General features: G+C 36.7%; 2 protein-coding genes and 1 long non-coding RNA gene across 3 annotated transcripts; all 3 read right to left on the bottom strand.

Annotated features, from left to right (window-relative positions):
* Nucleotides 1-2,775: 2,775 nt before the first annotated feature.
* LOC145803242 (uncharacterized) lies at nt 2,776-3,977 on the bottom strand. The gene is made up of 3 exons (XM_082896536.1): nt 3,625-3,977; nt 3,376-3,526; nt 2,776-3,287 (listed from the first exon to the last, which is right to left on the bottom strand). The coding sequence occupies exons 1-3, from the start codon at nt 3,648-3,650 to the stop codon at nt 2,805-2,807; spliced, it is 660 nt and encodes a 219-aa protein (XP_082752662.1). The 5' UTR covers nt 3,651-3,977; the 3' UTR covers nt 2,776-2,804.
* Nucleotides 3,978-12,878: 8,901 nt separating this feature from the next.
* Nucleotides 12,879-13,467, bottom strand: LOC145802613 (uncharacterized). The gene is made up of 2 exons (XM_082895371.1): nt 13,443-13,467; nt 12,879-13,333 (listed from the first exon to the last, which is right to left on the bottom strand). Exons 1-2 carry the CDS (start codon nt 13,465-13,467, stop codon nt 12,879-12,881), a joined length of 480 nt encoding a protein of 159 aa, XP_082751497.1.
* Nucleotides 13,468-14,796: 1,329 nt separating this feature from the next.
* On the bottom strand, nt 14,797-15,474 carry LOC145803241 (uncharacterized). The gene is made up of 3 exons (XR_014345367.1): nt 15,262-15,474; nt 15,001-15,105; nt 14,797-14,876 (listed from the first exon to the last, which is right to left on the bottom strand). It is a non-coding gene; the product is annotated as an uncharacterized LOC145803241 (long non-coding RNA).
* Nucleotides 15,475-17,047: the final 1,573 nt, after the last annotated feature.

Genomic DNA, 17,047 nt, shown 5'->3' with positions numbered 1-17,047 from the left:
GAAACCGAGCATGCATGGGCTTCCTCACTTTCCAGGCCTAGTTAGCTTGTTACTTAGTTTAATTAGCAATCAATCATTCATTTGTTGTAAATTAATTAGTTGTAGCTAATTAGTTTGTGTTGTAATAATTAATTAGCTTAGAACAGTTAGTTAATTCATTTCAAGTGTTGTAATAATAACGTGTATGCCTTCCAACCCAACATCTTTCTCCCTTTTATTTACCCGCTTTTGATGGTTAGATTAGGGACATGTTACAATTAGCATACCTTATGCTTGCATCCATTCATTCGTATTACATGCACTGAGGCTCGGCGCATCATTCAAACTGTATTGTCATTTCAATAATTCTTTGAAAACGTGTTTAATCGCATGTTATTTAAATTGCTTCATATGCCATATTAGTAGTTGAGCCTATTAAATTGCATATTGCATGTGTTGCATTAGGCATCTTGTATAGTTAGGAATCATGCATAGTTTTCTAACTCATATCTTCTTAGCTTGGAGTACTAAGTGAGTTTTTAACGCTTTAGCATATTTGCATGATTTTGAATGTTGCCATGTCTAGCATGCTTGCCATGAGGCTAAATGCTTACTTGATAAATTGCTTGAATGCCTGTGGATGAAGACTTGTTGCTTGAATTGGAACGATTCAACGAATGCATGTTTTTTTTAAGCCCACTTTGTTAAGTGACAAATCAATTTTAAGCCCCCTATTTTGGTGGCAAATTCGCAAACTTTAAGCCCACTTGAGGTGGCAAATTCAAACCATTTTCGCAAAAACAAACACGAGTTGAATTGTTCCAACTTGAGTAAACTAGTCTATACTTGCTTGTGCGCATCACATAGTAAAGCTAGCTTAATAACTGGAACAAGAGCACATAATGTATATAAAAATCATATCATAATTAGTAGAGGCCAATCTTTGATCGGGCGAGCGGGGGTGCTCAATTCATGACCTTCCCCTCTCGTACCTAAGTTCCCGAGCCGAGGCAACTTTGGTGATGACAAACACGTGGCCTTTGGCACAAGTCATGGGTTTTCTAAATTTTCTGAAAAATAAAATATTTAGGTGGCGACTCTATATCTGGAAAAGCAGTTCAATTTTGGCATTTTTGGTCCTAAAATCAATTTTCCAAAAAGATTTGTCGGATTTGGACTCTTTGGTGTTTATCAATTTCACATTGCACTTGTGAGATTAGATTCAGAACCGTGGGAGTCTAAACTGTAGGGCTTTCTTTTCGAGCTTCCAAAAGGGGGCGTGAAAAGGGCGAGCTACACCTAATGGTGCGGGTGAAGGTATTATTTTGCTTACAATGTAGTCTTCTACTCTATCTTGACATTGGATAATTTGGGGAAGAAAGAAAGATGAGAATCGAATAAGGTGGCACTCGTGTTTGATGTGGTGGTGCATTTGAAGTGAACAAAAACATCATATCTTTGAGGATGTGTAGATGGCAATACTTAGGTCAACTCTTTTACAGTGCCTTCATTGTTGGCATGTAGAAAATTTTAATCACTCTTTTTTCTTTTGTTGATTTTTATGAGAATTATCTTTTGTAGTTGGGTTTTTTTTTGGGTAGTTTCCTAGTGTATAGATGTGTCTTTACACTATGTTTGGTTAAGAGATTTGAGAAGGGAAATAGAAAGGGAAATGGAAATGGAAGAAAAATGAGGAGGAATTAATAGGATTCCAAATCCCAACTATGTTTGGTTGAGTTGGGAATTGAAGAACGAAAAGAATTCATTTCTTAAGAACTCTCTTCTCAAGAACTCTCTCTCATTGCCTATCATCTCGCACGCCTCAATCATCTCCATCAGCAACTCTCTGCTTCACTTCGTAATTATATTAAATATGTTTAATATAATTTAACTACAAATTGGTGCATATGACTGATAGATTTAACCTTTTTTTATTTTTTAAAAAAACGAAGAAGCAGTTTTTTTTTTCCCTCTTTTAAATAAACAAAGAACAAAGAATTGCAGTCATGAATTGTAATAACGAAAAATATGGGTGTACATGATCAAAACGCTTTAGTTTGTTTTTAAGAAAAAGGTTTCAATTTTTAAAAATAAAAAATAAAAATTAATTTGATAAAAATAAAAATCAAATTTTTAAAAATTATTTATAGCCACCCTAAAAATAAAATTGTATGAAAATGATAAGTATTTTTTTATTTCTTTCACCTATTTAATATTCTAGAGGAAAAAAAAATTAAAAGAAGTTTTTAAAAACCAAATCAAATAGTCAATCGATTTTGTGATTTTAACAACCAAACCGAACAATTAACACCTATAAAACTGGACCAAAACCAAAACGAATTTCAGATTAGTTCATGATTCCAAGAGTTCCTATTTAAATTGAACATAATGATGATCAAGTTAATATTATTAAAGCATTAAACAGTGTTACAAATCCATAGTTTTATCAGAATAATCTCACAAGCATTAAAAAAAATAAAAATAAATAACAACAACAACAACAACAACAATAAAATAGAATTTGATATGCAGGGCATAGCATTCACATCCACAATATCAAAAAGAAATGCAACAGAGGCCATTATGCAACAGAGACCATTTGGAATCTCAAGGACACATGCATGCCCTGAATCTACCATTCAAGTGCAGCAAGCAACTAAGAAAGTCTACATACAAACAATCCAAGACTAATGATATTTTCATAGGTTCACCAAATCCCTGAAAACTTCAAATAAAAAAGTACCAAAGAAAGAAAAATAGTACTATGCATCAAAGATTGAACATCCAAATTTAACAGACAACCAAAGACCTTAGCGTTCAATAGGTCAAGCTAGGTACGCTCGAGCATCACTCATTTCTTTAGTAAGAACTTGGTACACCTTCATTCGAGAAGCATCACTCATGCCACAAACCTTCTCAATCTCCTCAAATAATTGTTCATCTGTATAGTTCCAAAGGTTACCACGATCAAGTGTTACTGCAACCGCATCTAGACGCTCATTAATTGACCTTACTTCCTCACTCAGAGTATCACCTGATTTATTCTTTCTGTTCTTTGAGTTAGAGGAACAAGATTCTTCAGCAGTTTGGTCATCTTGAGTTCCAATCCTATCAAGATTCTCGGACAGTGACTCTGTCTGATCAGTATTTTTATCGTCCAAAAGAATTTGTTGCCTAGCCCAACGAAGTCGCTTTTCTTTTGGACCTACAACAAGACTCCCAGTTGCTCGATCCTTTTCGAAGAGTTGACACAACTTTTGAAAGTTTTGAATCGAAGAATGTCGAAAATGAGAAGCTTTAGGCTTTGCCTATAGAGAATAGCATATATTAAATGATGATGAATAAATATTTTAATTTTCTAGTACAGAACTTCATCAATCTTGCAATTAGTTATACCTTGAGGTAAGCTGCCCATACACCTGTTGTAGCTTCAATTAGTTGTGTTGAATGATTATATCCAAATCCACTATCAGTTGTTAACATAGCTTTAGCCATTGCATTCCTTACATGACTGGAATCACAATGTACGAGAAGCTTTAGGCTTTGCCTATAGAGAATAGCATATATAATATTATATTAAATAATGATGAATAAATATTTTAATTTTCTAGTACAGAACTTCATCAATCTTGTAATTAGTTATACCTTGAGGTAAGCTGCCCATACACCATATGTAGCTTCAATCAGTTGTGTTGAAAGATTATATCCAAATCCTCTATCAGTTGTTAACATATCTTTAGCCATTGCATTCCTTACATGACTGGAATCACAATGTACGCTAAACTTGGCACTCACCGCATCGCTTGCAGCTCCATAAGCAGATGATGTAAAACTACCATCAATTTTTTTCCCTCTGAGCATTTGGTCCAAGAGTGAGTCGATAAGAACAACATCTATTTGATTATTCCATTTCAAATGTTTCTTGTCAATTTCTACCGAGCATTCTTGGTCACCTTCCACCTACACTCAAAAATGCCATAAAACATATTGGAAAAAGAGCATAGCTAGTAGCAAATTTTCACCAAAACAAATGCAATGTTTCGCATAATACAAAAACCAATTAAAATATAATTCATTCCAAGATAACATTCAAAAAAAAAAGATTATATTGATGTAAAGCAAACGAGTACATAATGGGTACGTCACAAGAACAAGAACATCAAATAACACTTCTAACCCCTCTTTATTTTCCAGGATCTATTATAGCGATCCCAGTTATCCCTTTACTGTTCTGTTGTTTTCCAGACGTGGTTCCGTGGAGTTGGTAGTTGTACCTATCGTGTTGTCAACCTTTAAACTCGCTTATTTGAATTTTAGAATGTGTTGGGCTTGGTTGTTACAGGTTGGTAGAGCTTTAGCTGTCATTGTTGTTGTCCAGTTTTTGAATGATCCGCTTGAGCGGGTCTTCTTGCGCTCGAGCAAGGTTTTCATAGTTTCAGTATTTCGTGCCTCTGCAAAACTTCTGCAGGTGTGATTTTTACGCTCGAGCGTGTTTCTTTATGCTCGAGCGGTCGCACTCGAGCGGGTACTCAGGCACTCGAGCGGGTAGTACTTTTTGGTGTAAGTTCTGGGAGGGAGAAATCTACGCTCGAGCGGACTGATTTTCGCGCTCGAGCGGATGTACTTTATTCTTGTGTCTTGGCACTCGAGCGGGCCTTCTTGCGCTCGAGCGTACCTAGTTTTTGTCCTTGACGCTCGAGCGTTGTGTTCTCCGCTCGAGCGGGAGAGTCGTATATCAGTTGGCAGCTAGGCTATTTTAAATCACTTTTTACATTTCCTTTCTCTCTCTTACTTTCCCAAAACCAATTTTTGAGAGCTCCTCACTCTAAAACCTAACTTCTCTCTAGGGTTTGATCTAGTAAGAGTGTTGTCCTCACCTTGAGCCTTTGTAAGAAGTGTGTTGATCATTGAGGGCTACATTTTGATCCGAGAAATTTGGTGTTTGGAGCACTTCCGAGTTTAGCTCTTCTTCTCCTTGGGTTCTACATTTGAGGTAGGGATTTCCTTGTTCTTTTTCAATACTTCGTCTATAGATAGACATGTGGTAATTTTGTATTGCATGAAAACCATATCCATGTTGGATTTGTTTGAAATCATGAGAAGGAACCTAGGGTTGGGTGTTTGAAAAATGGTTATGTTATCATTGATGGTTGTTTTGGGCTAATTGGAGTGTAAATTAGCATGTTGTAGTTGATAGAAGAAAAAGCCCTAAATTATATTTTGATTGATAAATTAAAATGGATGGTAGTTAACCTATGTTGGAAATCTCTATTATTATTGTGAGTTCGGTGAAGGTGTTAATGCCTAAGGGATTAACCATGGTTATGGAATGGGTTTGAAATAAAGATAATGGACTAATATGAGTTATGGCTTTATTATCCATGGATTTGGTTTTGCGACAATAAAAAGGGACGGAGTTGGTTTTGTGAAAACAAAAGGTAACAGAATGTGTTTTGTAAAATGGGAAAAGTATTTTTGAAATACGAATGAAAATTGGATTGTTGTTTCTTGAGTGTTGAACACACACATGTGAAGGATTGTAGCTTTAACTACCATGTTAATGTTGTTGTTGGGTTTGTGGGCTCATAGTAATTGAGTCTTTAATAGATGTACTAAATATTTGCATCTAGAGGTTTTGTCCTTGGTCATCGGTGGAGGATGACACGGTTGTGTTGAATTGTCATGTATGCATTATACCATTGTTGATGGAACATTGCATGTGATGAAGTGTTGAGATACATTATATATGTATGCTTGCTTGGGAGGAGGTAGTTGTGTGTTCATATACTTTAACACATTGCTTGTATCTTGATGGTTTGTGTATATGTGTTTTACATGTTGACTATGCCCAGTTGTGTTGGGTTGGTAGTGTTATACCTTGCGCTAAGAATCAGAGGTACCGTGACCTTTCAGCTAGCGCCTGGAGAACTGACTGCGCTGAGAATATAAGGCACCATACCCTTCCAGCTAGCGCCTGGTAAACTGGCATGTTGTTGTGATAGGTGTATCATTGGCTTACTACACACATAGCTAGTAGAGCAAAATTTTGTTGTTGATATTTCAGTGTGTCTAGGAATATCATGGATTGTGTCAGTTACAGTTTTGGAGGGCCGAGTTGCCTCATTGTCTTATCTTATGCATGTTGGTAAGTTGTTATCTCCCTTTTTATAACGGGGCATGTATAGATTTGATTGTATCAGGAAGAAGCCAAAATGTCATCTTTGTCTTTTGGAAAGTGTGAAGGAGAATGGACTTTTTAAAGAAATATATATTTTGAAAAGGCATAGCTGTGTATGTTTGGAGAATGGAAGAGAGTAGTGGGCTTAGTGAAATTATTTCCTAAGATATTGTTAATGTTATGAAAGATTGGGAACGGGGATTAATTAAAAGAAAGAAAAGATGAATCGCCTATGGCGTTGATTGAAATGGTTGTTTTCAAGAAAAGTTCATACTTATGATATTTTGTATAAATTGTCACATTACTATTCTAGTATGAGATTGGGTACTCATGATCATAGCTATCTGTATGTTGTTATTGTTGAGGGCCATGTTGAGATCCCTACTGGACTATATGTTCATCTCACGTTGTTGAATCTTTTTCAGGTGTTGAGCTAAATGTGCTGCAAGATTTGGGTCTTCTGATTTGTTGGCCACGGGGCCTCTCTTATATGGGTGGAATGCCATATGTGTAAAAGGGTTGCACCATTCTTCTTGATTCGTTGTTAATGATGTAAGCCCAAGGGCAATTTATTTATTATACTCATGTTGTATTTATGTTCATACAAATGAGAGCAATCTTATTCACTTCTACGAGTTGAATATACGAGTTTATTTCAGCATGTTATCTCTGAAATGGAATTAGGTAAATGAAATTGGTAATACTTCGAGTAATAAAAAGTGGGGCGCTTGGTATCAGAGCGAGCTGGGTTTGAATACTTTGGGCTCGTGGGAAGTGGTTTTTACCACAGTGGGTTTACTACGTATAGTGAGGACGTTGTATATAGATATCATGAAAATTAGGACTTATGTGTTGCATTTATGTGAGCATGGGATTTAGTCTCTTGGATAGTATCAATAGCCGGTGAACTTGCTTTGAGGTCCTTTTGGAAACACGCCTGATCAACGTGGTTTCTAATAGGAATTCTTGAGAGTTCCGGGATGAGTGGCTATCTTTGTGGACTTGATTCGATTATGTGTTTACATGTTTAGATGTTTATATGCAATAGAGGTGTATGTTTTGTGACTAGTGAGTCTTGCGACTTAATAGTTGTGGTGTGTGCCTCGGAGAAGGCTGTTGTGTTGTGCACTAAGCATGGTATTTGCTTTTGTGCTTTATAGGATGTCTACACGAGGAAGTAGAGGACGGTTGAATAGTAGGAGTGTCGGTAGGGGCACAGCAATTCCTTTAGCACCCGCCGTTGTAGCATCGGCTGTCGGCGAGGATGTCGCATGTGAGATTGTGAGAGCAGTGCAAGACGCCCTAGCTCGCACTGAGGGCGGCAGCGGGCATGCTGTCAAGCTTACTAAAGAGTTTTTCCGCTCCGGCCCACCAGAGTTTGTGGGGGAGGCTAAACCGTTGGAGGCAGAGAGTTGGTTGGAACAGATTACCAAGACTCTTGATATGCTCAGAGTCGAAGAGGAGGAGTTGAGGGTTTCTTTGGCGACTTTTCAATTGAAGGGCGATGCGAGTTATTGGTGGAAGTATGCTAAGAATACCGTAGGTAGCACGTGGGTTGCTTTTACCGAGGCCTTTTGGGCCAAGTATTTCCCTCCTTCTACTCGGGAAAGGTTAAGGGATTAGTTTTTGGAGTTGCGTCAGGATGATACTCCTGTGGCACAGTTGGAGATGCGGTTTTCTAGTTTGTCGAGGTTTGCTCCAGAGTTGGTGGCAACAGAGGAGCGTCGTTGTTATGAGTTTGAAAGGCAGTTGTGTTTCGATATTCGGGAGAAGGTAGCTGGATCCTTTTGGAAGGATTATTATAATTTAGTCGAGGCAGCGGCCCATGTGGAGGCCATGGTTGTGAGTGATGGTCGGGATAGAGAAGAGACCATCTTGGTAAGTCCTTCGGTTCCTAAGCGCTCTAGGCTCAGTAAGGGGTGGAGGCGGAAACATGCTCAGTCAGGGGCTAATTTCTTTCCTTCGCCAGGGGTTTCGGACTCATCAGTTGGGGGGTCCGGGGAGGCGCAGGTTTCAGACCAGTCTCAAAGTAGGGGGTCTGGTGGTTGTTTTGCTTGTGGTCAGCTGGGCCATGGTAGGCGTTTTTGTCCTTTGCGTGTAAATTCTTCGGGTGTTTCAAAACCCAGTCAGACTCAATTGTACCCGTCCAGTCAAGGGCGCTATCGGTACCAGAAACGGGCAGGCCAGACTTCGAGAGCCTTGCGAGGGGCAACTTATTAGCTGGCCCTGTATTATTACCCTGGAGGGGGAACTTTTGTGTTGTTGACCGGTGATATATTATATGAATCATTTTGTGGTTGACCGGTGTACTATTGGATGTTGAGGCACCATATTTATGTATCGCATATGTATGCATATTGTTGTTTGTTTAACCCTCATGTATTGGGCAGTATGTATGGAATTTTGAAACCCCTATAATGTCTATTGAGAAGTTGTTAATGGGATCAATGATCCTGATGTTGTTGCTTGCTTGGTACTTGTATGTTGATTAGTGTTCTGGGCTTTGCTAGTTAAGGAGTCCGTGATGACCCCATCGGTTGTATAAGGGCAGTTTCCGTATTGTGATTGGCTATCAGTTGTTGGGTATGGTCTGTGAGTGGATTCTGCCAGCATCCTTAAGAGGAAGAACAGGTTGTGTTCTAGGGTGACGAGATTAGCGTCGGTCAAATTGTCCTTCGTGATTGGGCTATTGTAATTGAGGTTTACCAAGTCGGTTTTCGGTCGAGGAGATGAGCAGGCTTGCTATGTAGCCATGGGGGGGAGGAGATAGTAATTCCCTTAGACACAGTGTTGATGTGGTTTGATTTTAGGAGATCCGTTGAGATTCCAAAATTTGGGGGTTTGTGTGGGGAACTCCGTGTTTGGGGTTAGTGGCACTTCAGTGTGTGGTTTACTGAGAGTGGTGGTTTGTTAAGTTGATTAGTCAGCTTTTGGTATGGGGTTTTGGGTTGACATCTGTCACCTTGAGGTTAGTCTCATTCATTGTAGACTGTATGTTGATTAGGAAAAACTGAAACTAATCGAACATGTTATGTCATCGAATCTGACAGTTGGAATAATACATCAAGTTTTGTATTGATTGATTGCACTTGTATATGTTAATTGCTTATATACATTGTTGCGTGTGGGAGATATGTTTGATTTGATACAACACTAAAATGTATATCGTTATCAATTGTAAAGTATAGGAGTGTTTCTATGTTATATTGATACAGCACCAAAATGTGTATCCTTTGTGTATTAAGGAGGTATTGTTGATGTGAGATATGATCTCTTTTAATTGTTGGCCAGGTTCTGAGCCATGTTTATGATTTTAAATTGATTAAGTGAAGGAAGGTGGAACGAAATTGCAAAATCATGAATTTCTTATGCCTTGTGTGTTGACAGCACAATTGTTATTTCTATTAACTATCACTATAGAAAGGTTGTGTTCCGTGTTGGTTGTGGCATCACTGTGTGAGTGATGGTTGTTGATGGTATTATTTTGGAAAGAAATGGAAAACGAAATTTTTCTGGTGGTTGGGCCACCTAAAGGCGTTGTTGAGAAATTGATTTAATTCAAGGGTTTTGAGGAATTCCAAATGAATCTTTTTGGAAAATAAACTGTGGATGGTTATGTGTTTTGGATAACACCGTATTTGTGAAAAATGTTTACAAAACTTTTGAGTTTTGCGTTGAAAATGCAAGGTTTATTTTGAAATGTCTCATGAGCAAGAAAATGTTTTCCTTATATTAATGTAAAAGATTTGCCTTGATTATCCTTTTATTGGAAATTATGGTTGTTGAGTAGTGACTTAGCTTGGAGCGCTGGTCAGATATTGGTAAACTATTTCGGAAGGGTTGGTTTTGTTGTAGCTTTTATGCCTACATTGTGGTCGTTTGGAACGTGTTCCCTTGGTTAGTCTCTTCCTCGGTAAGAATGAATCGAAGGTTTGTAGGGAGAATAGTTCCTCTCCTAGTACTCGGGTGTTGGTGTTGTGCTATCAGTTGGCCTTGTGTTTTGGCATATCCTTAATTTCGGGGACGAAATTCTTTAAGGGGGGGAGGTTATAGCGATCCCGGTTATCCCTTTACTGTTCTGTTGTTTTCCGGACGCGATTCCGTGGCGTTGGTAGTTGTACCTATCGTGTTGTCAACCTTTAAACTCGCTTGTTTGAATTTTAGAATGTGCTGGGCTTGGTTGTTACAGGTTGGTAGAGCTTTAGCTCCCATTGTTGTTGTCCAGTTTTTGAATGATCCGCTCGAGCGGGTCTTCTTGTGCTCGAGCGGGGTTTTCACAGTTTCAGTATTTCGTGCCTCTGCAAAACTTCTGCAGGTGTGATTTTTACGCTCGAGCGGGTTTCTTTACGCTCGAGCGGTCGCGCTCGAGCGGGTACTCTGGCGCTCGAGCGGGTAGTACTTTTTGGTGTAAGTTCTGGGAGGGAGAAATCTACGCTCGAGCGGGCCTTCATGCGCTCGAGCATACCTAGTTTTTGTCCTCGACGCTCGAGCGTTGTGTTCTCCGCTCGAGCGGGAGAGTCGTATATCAGTTGGCAGCTAGGCTATTTTAAATCACTTTTTGCATTTCCTTTCTCTCTCTTACTTTCCCAAAACCGATTTTTGAGAGCTCCTCACTCTAAAACCTAACTTCTCTCTAGGGTTTGATCTAGTAGAAGTGTTTTCCTCACCTTGAGCCTTTGTAAGAAGTGTGTTGATCATTGAGGACTACATTTTGATCCGAGAAATTTGGTGTTTGGAGCACTTTCGAGTTTAGCTCTTCTTCTCCTTGGGTTCTACATTTGAGGTAGGGATTTCCTTGTTCTTTTTCAATACTTCGTCTATAGATAGACATGTGGTAATTTTGTATTGCATGAAAATCATATCCATGTTGGATTTGTTTGAAATCATGAGAAGGAACCTAGGGTTGGGTGTTTGAAAAATGGTTATGTTATCATTGATGGTTGTTTTGGGCTAATTGGAGTGTAAATTAGCATGTTGTAGTTGATAGAAGAAAAAACTCTAAATTATATTTTGATTGATAAATTAAAATTGATGGTAGTTAACCTATGTTGGAAATCTTTATTATTATTGTGAGTTCGGTGAAGGTGTTAATGCCTAAGGGATTAACCATGGTTGTGGAATGGGTTTGAAATAAAGATAATGGACTAATATGAGTTATGGCTTTATTATCCACAGATTTGGTTTTGCGACAATAAAAAGGGACGGAGTTGGTTTTGTTAAAACAAAAGGTAACAGAACGTGTTCTGTAAAATGGGAAAAGTATTTTTGAAATACGAATGAAAATTGGATTGTTGTTTCTTGAGTGTTGAACACACACATGTGAAGGATTGTAGCTTTAACTACCATGTTAATGTTGTTGTTGGGTTTGTGGGCTCATAGTAATTGAGTCTTTAATAGATGTACTAAATGTTTGCATCTAGAGGTTTTGTCCTTGGTCATCGATGGAGGATGACACGGTTGTGTTGAATTGTCGTGTATGCATTATACCATTGTTGATGGAACATTGCATGTGATGAAGTGTTGAGATACATTATATATGTATGCTTGCTCGGGAGGAGGTAGTTATGTGTTCATATACTTTAACACATTGCTTGTATCTTAATGGTTTGTGTATATGTGTTATACATGTTGACTATGCCCTGTTGTGTTGGGTTGGTGGTGTTATACCTTGTGCTAAGAATTAGAGGTACCGTGACCTTCTAGCTAGCACCTGGAGAACTGACTGCGCTGAGAATATAAGGCACCATACCCTTCCAGCTAGCGCCTGGTAAACTGGCATGTTGTTGTGATAGGTGTATCTTTGGCTTACTACACACATAGCTAGTAGAGCAAAGTTTTGTTGTTGATATTTCAGTGTGTCTGGGAATATCATGGATTGTGTCAATTACCGTTTTGGAGGGCCGAGTTGCCTCATTGTTTTATCTTATGCATGTTGGTGAGTTGTTATCTCCCTTTTTATAACGGTGGATGTATAGATTTGATTGTATCAAGAAGAACCCAAAATGTCATCTTTGTCTTTTGGAAAGTGTGAAGAAGAACGGACTTTTTAAAGCAATATATCTTTTGAAAAGGCATATCTGTGTATGTTTGGAGAATGGAAGAGAGTAGTGGGCTTAATGAAATTATTTCCTAAGGTATTGTTAATGTTATGAAAGATTGGGAACGGGGATTAATGAAAAGAAAAGGAAAGATGAATCGCCTATGGCGTTGATTGAAATGGTTGTTTTCAAGAAAAGTTCATACTTATGATATTTTGTATAAATTGTCACATTACTATTCTTGTATGAGATTGGGTATTCATGATCATAGCTATCTGTATGTTGTTACTGTTGAGGGCCATGTTGAGATCCCTACTGGACTATATGTTCAGCCCACGTTGTTGAATCTTTTTCAGGTGTTGAGCTGAATGTGCTGCAAGATTTGGGTCTTCTGATTTGTTGGCCATGGGGCCTCTCTTATATGGGCGGAATGCCATATGTGTAAAAGGGTTGCACCCTTCTTCTTGATTCGTTGTTAATGATGTAAGCCCAAGGGCAATTTATTTATTGTACTAATGTTGTATTTATTTGCATACGAATGAGAGCAATGTTATTCACTTCTATGAGTTGAATATACGAGTTTATTTCCGCATGTTATCTCTGAAATGGAATTAAGTAAATGAAATTGGTAATACTTCGAGTAATAAAAAGTGGGGCGTGACATCTATATTATAATTTGATTGTCACTGAAGATTTATATCATAATCCCTCCACATGTCAGTAGTTATTCGTTTCCTTAACAATTCTCCTTCTCTACATTCTTCAGCTAAACTTGATCTAGCCACGTTAGTTTGCACTTGTGCTTTTCTAAGCTCTGTATCAACCTTCTCAATAAGACCTTCATTGGGATCAATACCGATTTGGTAGTTATGCAAAATACAACAGGCCAAAACAATATCTACTTGAGTGTCACCATAATATGGCTCTGTCTCACTTCCTAAAATTGGAAACCTTTTCTTCAAGACACCAAAGGCTCTTTCAATTGCATTTCGCAAAGATGCATAACGAAGGTTGAAAAGCTCTTGAGAATTTTCTGGTTGATGAACACTATACTCCTTCAAATGGTAACGAGTACTTCTATATGGAGCAAGGAACCCGGTTTTTAGTTGAAATCCTACATCGACTAAGTAATATTTCCCTAGGACCAACATGTAATTAAATGATGTTAGTTTGAAAGAAAACAAAAAAAAAAAAAGAAAACAAAAAAGATTTATATTCATTAGCATATATACACGTTCAGTGATCACCTTGAGGAACAATCAATTTATCCATTTCTCTTGTTAATGCATTATCTAATATTCTTGAGTCTGAAGCAAATCATTCTCATCCCGGAAGGATATATGTAAACTTTAAATCAAAAGAACATGAGCCAAAGCATTTTGAGTGGGATAGCATTTTCGTCCTCGATATCTTTGTGCATCCTTGTTCGACACTCTTACACGAAAATGTGTATCGTCAATCGCACCAACACAATCCTGTAAAAATTTCATTATTTGTATCCAAACATATAATATTATACCCTAATTGCATTCATGTAACTACCTTAAAATAAGGCCAATACTTGGGATTGTTTTTAATCTCTAGAGAGCACTTGAATCCATCAGGTTTGCTTTAAAAAGATATCTTCCAATGATATAATGCCTTTAAGAACTTGATGAAAATGTCAACTAACAGTTTCACTTGATTGTCTGTAAAAGAACTTGATTGTATGGTTCCTCAAATTATTGCCAATTATATGAAGGAATTTTGCAACTTGTTCTTCTACTTTACTTTGAGGATTGTCTCTAAGAAACTGAGTTCTTTTAAGCATGCTAACTAGTGTGGCAATCGAATCTTTGCTCATGCGTAACTGGCTATGACAATGTGCATTTTCCAAAGTCGTTAGTCGTTTAATTAGGACATATCTTTCATAATCTTCTTGTTCTGAAATTGACTTCTTTATATGATCACGACAATGAAGAATTGTGACAAGGCTGACAGCATATGAAGCACACAAGTGGCTACCCATTTTTTATACTTTTCCCATTCCTCTCAATCATGTATCTACAATTTTTATTTTATTTTTTTTAAAAAAAATATCACATCCACTTGTTAATAATGTTTCCATGTTGCAATGATACATCAAAAAGTTCCTAGTCCAGAATTGAAATGATACATCAAAAAGTTCATAGACTAGGCAACACTCAAATGACAACCCATTTGGGTACAATGCTTCAAACCTGGTTTCCCAATCAACTAATTTAACGTGCAATAAAGTCTACCCCTTTTAATTTAAATAATACAGAAACAAATACTTTGCTTCAAGTTAACATGTACCAAATATAGGACTGTTTCCATAATACACCACTTTTACTGTTCTACAAATTCATCTGCGATGATCTATATTCATATTACCCAAAACTAATTTAATCTAATGCAACAGACCATCCAAAGCTCACGTTTCAAATAAACATTCAATCAAACATTTCACAAGAATGAAAGGGTTAATTTACAGATCTGAGTTTGATGAAAAGATAAGAGAAAACAAAAAAGGAGCATAAATACTTGATCGAAATTTTCGGGCAATGAACTATCAATCGAGTTCAGTGATTAAAGATTACCAATTGAAGCAAATGATGATCCCCGATTGGAAGGGTTTGTTGAATGATGCTGCGAATCAGAGATTGCTACCAGAGTTAGATCTGCAATCTCACTTCGACGCAAAATTACAAAGCAGCTTGAACATAAATAAACAAATCCATGGAAATCAATATAGATATGAGTTTGATGAGAAAGTAAGAGAAAATGAAAGAGGGGCACAAATACCTGTTCGAAAATTCTAGGCAATGAATCTTCAATCGAGTTCATTGATTGAAGATTACCAGTTAAAGCAAATGATGGTCCCTGATTGGAAGGGTTTGCTGAATGATGCTATGAATCAGAGATTGCTACCAGAGTTAGATCTGGAATTTCACTTCGAAGCAAAATTGCAAAACAGCTTGAACATAAATAAACAAATCCATAGAAATCAATATAGATCTAAGTTTGATGAAAAGGTAAAAGAAAATGAAAGAGGAGCACAAATACCTGATCAAAAATTCCAAGCAATGAATCTTCAATTGAGTTCATTGGTTAAAGATTACCAATTGAAGCAAATAATGATCCCTGATTGGAACAGTTTGCTGAATGATGGTGCAAATTAGAGTTTGCTACTAGAGTTAGATCTTCAAAACTTGTCGGTGATGGTTTTTTGAAGCTACTCGTGAATGATCTCCTGCAAGAAGCCATAAACAATGACTCTCTCTCCCCGATAAATTTTTCCTTTTAGTTTTCCCGATTCTTTTCTCACAAATATAAAAGGAATTGATGTTCTAGAAGGTCCTTCAATTTCTTAATTTATTTCTCACTCCCTTTCTTTTTCCATACATTTTTTTATTATAACCAAACATAAATTATCATGTTCGGTTCCATTTTTTTGAATTATTTTTTCAAAAATTGATTTGAAAACTCTATTTTGAAAAAGGATCTTTGTTTGGTTTTCAAAAAAATGCATTGTTACAAATTCAAGTTTCCTCCAAATTAAGGAGAGAGACAATTTATAAAAAAAATGTCACATCAAAAAAATACTCCCATGTTAATTTTCAAAAAACTTTGTACAAAATAACCAAACAAAAACTCTAAAATTTTCACCAAAAAAATGAGTTTAAAAAATGGGAACAAACACAATGAATAGGATTACATTTCTCTTTTTTTTTTTTTCAAATCATTTCTCAAATCTCCCAACTAAACACTGCGTTAATGTATTTTAAATACCTATTGAAAAACAAAAAATTGTTTATTTGTATGGAAAGCCATATCGCTATTTAAGTCCAACAGAATCATGTCATTTGTCACAACCCTAACCCATACTTTTTGACACCTCTACTTAGATTAGTTTGTCTCTTTTGTATTTTGGTATGTCAATCCACATTGCGCATGGCCAAAACATCTCAAATGATTTTAAGTTGGTGTTATTTCTAACAACGAAGCACACATTTTATTTTATGCTTTTCTTGCAAAACCATTATTTACTTTAACGGCCCCATTTTGGAAACCCTCAATTTTGTAAATGTTGTTTTGAAACAAATCAAACAGTCTTCGATTTGTGAACCGCGCATCATAAGTGGCCTTTATAATTTCTTTACAAGATTTTGCTTTCCACATTTTGGGAATTTTATGGTCACATAACATTTCCAAAGTAATTTTCCATTTCATTCATCATGCTTTTTAGTCTATAGGTAATGTCCTGATGGATAATTAATCTAGTATATTGTAAAAGGGTCTTACTTCAGCATCTCGTTTATAAACCCAACACCCCAATTGCAAGCCAAGATATTAGTCGTTATTAGCAAATTAAGTGGTTTGAGTGATAAAAATAACAATAATTTATTTTAGGGTTATTAGTAAATTTACATTAGGATATAATAGGAATTAAAATTTCAAAATTTTAATTAAGTGTACTAAATTATTATTTGGGTGCAAATAGAACCTCCCAAGTAATTTGTGTAACGGCGTGGTCTAAATAACGTGGTATCATTATTTTATTTATTAATTGATAACAAATTAGACTAAGATTTGATATGACCGAATACTCAACATTTCAGACTGAGCAAAAAATAACTTTTCAAGTTTAATTTTAATCATATATCAATTAATAAATAGAAATATATATCACATCATCTCAATCACATATTTATTACATAAAATATTTTTTCGTTTCAACCAGGCCTTAATGATCCCTAACCAACCACCTTTCGTTTTCATTATTGTTGTTATTTTTTGGTGGAACATTATTTTTGTTTTTTTTAGAGTATTGTTCTCATTGTCAGGGAGA

This window comes from Camellia sinensis, chromosome 11 (assembly GCF_055761805.1).
Source record: "Camellia sinensis isolate YWXY chromosome 11, ASM5576180v1, whole genome shotgun sequence".
NCBI lineage: Eukaryota > Viridiplantae > Streptophyta > Magnoliopsida > Ericales > Theaceae > Camellia > Camellia sinensis.
Note: the sequence above shows the minus strand (reverse complement) of the source record. Positions and strands in the feature narration are given on the sequence as shown.